This window comes from Musca vetustissima, unplaced genomic scaffold, assembly GCF_032173495.1.
Source record: "Musca vetustissima isolate MV318-11 ecotype Yass unplaced genomic scaffold, APGP_CSIRO_Mvet_v1 utg131963, whole genome shotgun sequence".
Taxonomy (NCBI): domain Eukaryota; kingdom Metazoa; phylum Arthropoda; class Insecta; order Diptera; family Muscidae; genus Musca; species Musca vetustissima.
Window position 1 is genome coordinate 70,553 of NW_026886616.1, and position 9,431 is coordinate 79,983.

Consider the following 9,431-nt stretch of genomic DNA (forward strand, 5'->3'; position numbering starts at 1 on the left):
GTGTCAACTATAGAGGAATAAGTCTCCTTCCCATCGCATATAAAAATGCTATGCAAAGTGTTGTGTGAACGACTAAAGCCAATGGTCATAACATTATTGGACCAATGCGGCTTCAGGCCTGGCAAATACACCATTGATCAGATTTTCACTCTGCGCCTGGAAAAAACCCAAGAAAAACACATCGACACATTCCAAATATTCGTCGACTACAAGGCCCCATTTGGCAGACCTATCAGTTAAGAGGTGTTTCAAGCCATGTCTGCGTTCGGCATTCCTACAAAATTAATACGGCAATGCAGCATAACTTTAACTGGCACAAGGTCAGCAGTTAATGTCAGAAAGAACCTATCAGACCCTTTAATACCGAACGAGGATTCAGACAAGGTGACCTGTTTAACATCCTCCTGGAAAAGGTCATACAAGATGCAAATGTCATATGTTACTCGCCTACGCTGACGACATCTACATAATGGGTCGAAAATTTTGAGCGTTAACAGCCACCTTTGAACGAATTGAGAAGGAGTCTGCCAAAGTGGGACTAGCAATAAATGGCGAGAAGACTAAGCTGATGGTGTCAACACGCAAGACGTCCAGTAGACTCGGACCAACTGTGGGACTTGAAAACTACAACTTCGAGGTAGTGAACGATTTTATATACCTCGGTACAGCCATAAACAAAACTAAAAGCATCAGCGTTGAAATTCGGAGGAGAATATTGTTGGCCAACAGATGCTACTATATTATCCTATACTATATACGCAACTATATAAGCAAGGCCACCTCTCGCCAGATCATACTCACAATCCACACGACGCTTCTACTACCCGTGCTGTTGTATGGATCTGAAGCATGGGTACTTCCGCAAGGAGATGAGGCAGCTCTTGGAGTGTTTGAAAGAAAAATTCTCCGGAAGATCTATGGGCAGATCTGCGTCGACGGCCATGAATCCGATGGAAAGATCAAGTAGACGACAACATCTCGGAACATGGTCTTTCATATTGAATGAGATGCGCACTTCCTCTGTATTGAGACCACGATACTATATAGATGTACATATGTCTATTGAAAGAATTTAGAGACCATAATTCTACAGAGAGACGCCACAGGTGTGTATGTAAACTCTCAATAGACCTCTTGATCAGACCAATTGGTCTTTATATTGAATCGTGGTCTCAATAGGGACCAAGTGAACCATTTGAAAATGCATAGGATATAATAAAAAGACGGTTAAGAAAGAAACCCCAAATAACTGGAGAAAAATTAGTGCAATGTTGAATTTTATCATACCAACTGCAAATCATTAATAAATTCATTGAATAATGGAATAAATACAATAATTGATCAAAAATGATATGTCATTGAATGCTAAATGAGGGTTATTAATGTCGTAGAAACATTCTATAGTCAACCGGTTTTTAAACACAACACAATTTGGTTCTTTCAAATAAAAGTCTTTTGGTTCAATTTGGACTATGTTTGTGGGAGTTAGAGAGTTTTAAATCGAAATTTTAATATTTTAACATGGGGCACGAACCTATTTTGTTTAGGGTAGTATTCGTGATCAAGGTAAAATTCAATTCCGTTTGCTGTAATCACGATAACTTTCGTAGGAATTGAGATAGGATGTTAACATTTTGTGTATAGTTTTCAACAGTTCAAAGATGAGATATATAGGTCCACGTTTAGGCATAGCCCGCATATAACGGAACCAAAAAAAAACAGTAAGGAAAGTAGTAAAGTCGGACTGGTCCGACTATATGATACCCTTCACCACTAGGGGTATATTCTACATATGTATCCTAACAGACGTCGCGTTTTTGTTATATATATATATATATATATATATCTGAACCGATTTCAGGGAAACTTGCCAGAGACTAATTTTTATTACTTCAGTACGTTGTGTCAATCGGCCTAGCTATGGATCTTTTCACGAAGCTTAGCAACATCATTCTAGACTTAATTCAGTACCCTATACCAAAATTCGTGCAAATCGAAAGATATATGGGGATTTTGGTGCACCAATTACATAAAATCGGGCGAAACTATATATGGGAGCTATATCTAAATCTGAACCGATTTTCACGAAACTTAACACACATCATTCTAGACCTTATTCATTAGGCTCTGCCAAATTTCGTGCAAATCGAAATATATATAGGGGAGAGGGGGGCACCTTTGAACACTTTTTTCTTTCAAGCTTCATACAATTTTTGGTTTTTTATAAATTTTAACTAATAGGTACATATGTTACCTTTACAATGAATATACATATGACATACTTTAAGCTTGATAAATATATTTTATTACTGTTTTAATGGACGAAGTCCAAGAGTTCAAAACTGCCCCCAGGGGAGCACCTTTGAACAAGGCTTGGTATTTTTCAACGGTATGATTTTTTACAGTGTTTATGTTCAAATATATATGTATTTTATTCATACATATCAGAAATGCATTTATTTATTAACAAATATATACAAAAATGTTCGAAAATTAAAAAATTCAGATCAAAATGCATTAAAAATAAAATGACATAAAAACAAAAATTAATATGGTGAAAAATACATTTAATTTCGTAGTCTTATTACCCCATTTGAAATTTTGAGAAATCGAATCCAAGAGTTAAAAACTGCCTTTTTTTACTGAAGTCTACTGGACATGTTGAAAGCTGCCCCACCTGTGACATTTTACGGAAATGTATAGTAATTTTTTGTAGAAATATATATGAAAGAAAATAAATTAGTTATGTTTGAAATGATTGTTGCAATGCAAAAAAAGAAGACTATCACTAAATTCTTAATGCGCCCTTACAAGCAAAATTAAAAGTTTACAAAATGCACTGCGAAAACAGGGTCACTCATGTAAATTTTGTCGACAACTGACAAAATTTACATGCGGTTCGCTCTTAAAACCGAGATTTTAAGAGCGCTGTTCAAAGGTGCCCCACGTTCAAAGGTGCCCCCCTCTCCCCTATTGACTTTGGTACACCATTTACCTTAAATCGGACGAAAATATATGTATATGGAGCTATATCTAAATCTGAACCGATATTTCCCAATTTTAATAGGGTTCGTCCTTGGGCCAAATAAATGAGCTGTGCCAAATTTCACCCAATTCGAACCAAAAATGCGACCTGTACTTTGTTTACAATTTAACATGGACAGACGAACGGACATGCATAAATCGACTTAGAAAGTGATTCTATGCATTTTCTCAAAAGGAACCATGGGTCTATCTCGATTATTTTTGCCTCTTACAAACATATGCACAAAGAAATAATACCCTGTACCACAGTGTGGTGAAGGGTATAAAAACAGATGCGGAATTTTGATCATATTTCTCAACCGAGCTCACATTTAGGTGCAGCTCGTACATAACTGTATACCCTGTTTTAGACACGTTTTATAACCGACTTGGCTGCAATTTGATATTTTAGATTTGACAACAAATCTCCCTTTTCCACCTTCAGGGGTATCATCCCCATATAAATATTTAATATTATGAGGTTCGTGTCATTTTCTGCCCAACAAAGTATTTTGCAATAAATTCTAGGGCGATGTAACCATGTAAGTCGGTCTGTACATTTATTGTAATTCTACTATTGGCCTGTTCCCGTACTGCAAGAATCTACTATTTTTTACTACGATAACACTTTTTTCCTTTATGATATCGGAAAAAATAGTAAAAACGCGTAGATTCTTGCAGTACGGGGACAGACCATATATTTCAAAATATTAAATGTACAAAAATTATTTTTCGAAAAAATATTCCCATCAGTAGAGCTATTCTTTAACTGCTTAACGACAGAATTCCCAGATATGGTCCGTCAGTAACGTAAATGACATAAATTTCCGACGTTTCTACATACGTCGGAAACCCATTCGATTTTTGAAATATTTCATTAATAAATTTGGAAATTACGTATGCTTTACTCAAATCCATATCAAATTCCAAAATTTTTTTCTTCAAAGAGTTTAGAATTTTTTATCATTTCTAGTAGGGAATAGTCAGATATATGTAAAAATAATATATATATTATTATAATATATATATATATATATGTATATGGTAAAAATATTCAAATAAATGACGTTTACTATATTTTATACACTTTTTTGACGGACGAAAATCTAAAAATTCGCCACACGGACCATCCCTGAGAATTACCGACGATTGTCGATAACATGAAATTTTCATTTGCTTATAATTTCGTTAATTAACAAAAAATAGGCGGTAAGTTAACGACCAAAATAAAGTTGTAGTTAAGCCCAACCGACAGATATGAAAAAGTTATCATAATTTTTCCTTTTTTATATGAAAAATATGTGTTTTACTTTTAGCGATATTTGTTGGTAACATTAAAAAAAGTTACAGAATTGGACTACAGATGTAATAAATATTGGCCCATTGATAATACTAAATTCTATTGATTTTTGCATTGTTGGTGGGCTTATTTGGGATATCAGTTGTATTTTGTTAATGCAAAATAGGCAGGTGTTACCCCAGTTCGATGTTATATAGTTATAGTTATATAAATATGTTATGTTATGATGTTATAGTTATATAAAAACAACTATTTATTGGTAGTGAATGTATGGCATTGGTGACAGCCCCTTGGTGAACAATGAAATACTATAATTTCGGATCTAGCCACTGATGCTAATTTTTGATAGGGATATGCTCCCCAGAAGCTACTTATAGCTTCTTTACATAAACACCTTTTATACCCATATGCCACTTGTAAGAAATCGAAATATTTAGTCCTACAACCAATGTACAAAACGATGTTGTCGGTATTGCTAGTTACAGTCTGGGTGTGACTAAAGACCCAATTTGCAACTTTGTTGATGTCCCGTAAGTCTGCTTGCAATTTTTAAGCTTTTTGCGACTTTTTTCCCCGTTTTTGTTATGTTGTATTTTCCTTTTTATGTGTGAATTCAAACGAATACATCGTTTTTGAGTTCCTAGGGTATCTGGCATATTCTCGGACCAGTTTTATTGAAAAATTTGCTTTCCTGTACGACATTTTTTCAAGTGAACGAAAATTCCCAGCGGTAACACTGCTTGACCGTGCGTCTACAACTTCTGTCGCGTTGGCGGATTTATTAGGGATATGATTTGTATTTTGCCAATACAAAAAAGTGAAGCGTAATCCCAGCTTGTTCTTTTATAAAAGCAACCATTTATAGGAAGGTACATTTCGAAGGAGGATATTTTCATTTAAATTTTAAAAGCTGAATGTTGTCAAAAGTAAAATTATGAAAAAATTGGATTCACATGTCTGCATGAGACTACCTTCTGTAATTATGCCATGGAACATACCTTATATTTTTGAATTCATATATTGTTTGTTTCAGACCCATGGTATAATAAAAGAAGGCAACAGCAAGTGTTGTTGTACAACAAACGATACAACAACCATATGGAAATTTGTTGTTGTAAGTTTTACTAGTGTCAACATTATTAGACAGAAAAATGTAAACAAACAAATTATCAACAAATTATATTTATTTAGAACAAGGCCTATATAAGGTCGGCCAGTAAGCACAGGTGAGTATAAAGTTTTGGTCTGTTCCCGTACTGCAAGAATCTACTATTTTTTACTCCGATAACACTTTTTTCCTTTATGATATCGAAGAAAATAGTAAAATCGAGCAGATTCTTGCAGTATGGGAACAGACCATTTGTTGTCAAATCATATTTTGAAACCTATACATACATACAAAATTATATTAGACGTCAAAACGAAAATATTAATATTTTTCAATATTCAATTCTAAATTCTATTGTCTTTATGAAGCACATGTGGACTATTTCAAAAGTTTAAAGAAGATTTTCAAGTAAATTATTCTACAAATTATAGATTGTTTGTAACTGCCGGTGTTTTGAAAAGGTTTATATTTTATGTTCATTGATTGGCTTTGCCGGTATGCTGGCGTTTTGCGCGGCTAAAGCTCGCCGGATGAGGGGTGGTTCTTGCCAACCAATAAACGATACGGCTGTACAAAAACAAACTAAATCATACCGGGCTTTTAATTGAAATAAGTTAATGTAATATTGGGAAACCCGAAATATGCCAGAAAAAGAAAATGGAAAAAGAATAACTAGAAAATAATGCTTGTAGTTTAACTACACAAACCTATAAGTATAGAAACAGCTGTTCCCCCGACGGTTAACCTGCCGAGGAAACTCCCACCCACAGAGATTCCTTCTCGCCATGACACATTTTTGTGTCCCTAATCTGACCTACCCCTTCCTCTCCTTTACCACATCCCTACCACCTTCCTAAGATATTCTTCACACCAAATACATTTCAATCTATTTACAGAAAATTATATCATTAATTACCATATTTTTTTCTCCACTATTTTCAGGGTAATCTTCCCCAAGCTCGCGTATGGTATGTTCGTAAGTATATAGTAGCCTTTTTTTAATACATTCCAGTATTTTCGTATTTTCTAATTTCTTTTTTTTATGTTTCAAATATACAGAAAGAGGCAACCAAGGCGTGTCTGCCTTTACACTTCAAAGGCTGTCTATGTTGGTGGTCCCTAATCCTGGCCTGAGCTCAACCCCGAAATAGAACAATAAAAAAAACAACAGGTGACCACAATTGATATAAAGAAAATGCACTTGTTCACCCTTTAACTTTGTTCAATTTTTTTTATAGCAAGATCAGTTTTGGAATATATTAAATTCGAAGCTGGTCGTCCGTCTGTCCGTCCAGAGTTTAAAGTAGGTAGTCGCTTTGGCAAGATACCTGGGCATGCCGGACTGGTCATGCCATAAAGTGCTGATTCTCCCTCGTTGGATTGGATGTGCGATGCTGTGGCTCCTGATATTTCTTTTTAATTTTATTTTAAGCAAAATTATTTTTCAAATGTTTAATATTTTCATGCACCTTCAATTGGTTTCTGTTTGTATTGTATTGCTGTTTTGTGTTGTCTTTCAAATTCAAAAACAATATTCCACAATAAAAAAGTTCGAATGGAATTTAAAAAAAGATGTATTTTCTTCACTCCAATCAGGGCCACACAACCAATCTTCATCAAGCGTCAAATCAAAAAGGAACGAAATTTATCCATTTAATCAGGAAGAAAGGCTCCTGTCATCATATTTTTTCTTTTGTTTATAATTTATTCCAATTCTCTCAGTCGTGTTTTGTTTGACATTATTCACAGACATATGGTTTGACTATTGTGAATGATCGTAAATATGCATGCTTCTTCTTATTCCCAATAGCAAACAGAGGCGCACCCCACAAAGCCAACTATCCTGCTGATATCCTTATCAAAGGATAGGAGGAAAAAAGTGCGACAAAAATATAAAAAAAATAATTCAAAAAATTCATCTTGGGTGTTTTTAAAAGTATCGGTATTCGAAATCCCTACTTTTGTTGCGATCTGGCAACCCTAAATATTAATTCTGAGCAAAAATTAATTATTTAAATCATCATGTTTTATTTGCCACATGTAAACGGTTAACCTAATATATGGTTTTACCATGTGTTGCGCAGAAAGGTTTTTATTTAATTTGTTTTTCCCGAAAGAAAACACTTTTGATTTTTTAATTTAAAAATTTACAAATTTAATGTGTTGTGTGTTATGCCGGCTAAATGTCAACTAACTAAAGCATAATTGCATTCCCTTCTTGTAGGGCCACATACAAAACAAATGGAACAAAACGAAATTGAAACATAAAACAAATTGACGATCAAAACAAAACAAAGGACAGTTATTAATATGTATGTTACATACATATAAAACTGTCAACAATGCAGTCAACGACAGATCACTGCATTGTTGTTGTTTTGTTACGACGAAGAACTAGGAAAGCAGTAACAAGCAAATATTCAAACAATATTTGAATATTGTTGTTGTTGCTTTCCTAACAAGACGAACGACAAAAAGGGCGACAAAAAAGAATGCAAAAACATTAGGGTGGGCCGATTATTAAAATTAACAAAAAACATTAAGGTGGGCCGAACAAAATATGAAATTATAATAAATGAATTAAAATTTAATATAATAAAGTAAAACATAAAAATATATAAAATAATCTCCTCCAACATCCTCCCCCCGTTGAAATGCCAAAATTTCAAACATCTTCTGCGCTTGGTAAAGGGGCTATTTTATGGATTGGGCGACACGATGTTCCATTTTTCGTTTTTAACTCGACCACTCGAACCTTTCCATCACGACCTGGTATTGTTTTAATTATTCGAGCCAAGAGCCACTGCTGAGGGGGTGTGTTGTCCTCGTGTATGATGACCAATTGTCCTTCATTAATATTCTTCTCGTCGGTGAACCACTTTGACCGTTGCTGGAGAGACAGAAGATAATCCCTGGACCACATTTGCCAAAATTGTTGTTTGAGGTACGAAATACGTTGCCATCTATTAAGTAACGATGGTTTGGTAACATCAAAATGTTGCTCAGGTATTGCCACCAAAGATGAACCAATAAGAAGATGGCCTGGTGTTAACGCCTCGCCGTCGTTGGGATCGTCTGACATGGGAGCAATTGGGCGAGAGTTCAATATAGCTTCGATTTCGACTACCAGTGTCTGTAATTCTTCAAATGTAAGGTACGACTCCGTTATGTTCTTGTTGAGCAACGTTTTTGTGGATTTTACCGCTGCCTCCCACAATCCACCGAAGTGTGAGGCGCGTGGAGGTATGAACTTGAATTCAAGACCCATTTGACAGCAAATCGATTTCAATTTTTGGGCAACTTCATCATTAAAAAATGCTTCTCTGAGCTCTTTCAGTTTGTTACAAGCTCCGACGAAATTAGTTGCGTTGTCGCAAAAAAGCTTCTGGGGAATTCCACGTCTTCCCACGAACCATTTGAGACACAATATAAAGTTGTTTGCTGACAAATCCGATACGAGTTCCAAATGGGTAGCTTTGGAACTGAAGCAAACGAAAACTGCTACGTATGTTTTGTAGGGCGACTTCCCTCGAATTCTATACGACGTCATGAAAGGGCCACAAAAGTCAACTCCAGTTACCATGAATGGACGTTGAGCTCGAAGACGATCAACTGGCAAATTTCCCATTATTTGCCCCAATAATTTTGGTTTATAGTGAAAACAATGCACGCAATTTCGAACGATCTTTCGAACTACTTCTCTGGCATTGATTATCCATATCTTCTGGCGTAAAATGCCCAACAACACCTTTGGACCGGCGTGCAAATGAATTCGATGCAAATGCTCTACAAACAGCTTGACGAATCGATGGTCTTTGGGCAACAAGGCAGGAAATCTTGCATCATACGGAATCGGAGCATTTGTTAATCGTCCGCCAACTCGAAGAATATTAATATCCTCATTTCCCACTTTCATTTTGTGCAAAAATGGTGTTAATTTTTGCAGAGATGGATGAGCGACGGTCCCACTTTCAATTGCTTGTATGTCCGATGAGTAAC

General features: G+C 35.4%; 1 protein-coding gene across 1 annotated transcript; it reads right to left on the reverse strand.

Moving 5' to 3' along the window:
• Positions 1 to 8,097: 8,097 nt before the first annotated feature.
• LOC133334105 (uncharacterized) lies at positions 8,098 to 9,060 on the reverse strand. Its single transcript, XM_061542402.1, has one exon. It carries the CDS (start codon positions 9,058 to 9,060, stop codon positions 8,098 to 8,100), a length of 963 nt encoding a protein of 320 aa, XP_061398386.1.
• Positions 9,061 to 9,431: the final 371 nt, after the last annotated feature.

Excerpts from the sequence above, each read along its gene's own strand:
- LOC133334105 (XM_061542402.1), bottom strand. The coding sequence starts at position 9,060 with ATGGGAAATTTGCCAGTTGATCGTCTTCGAGCTCAACGTCCATTCATG.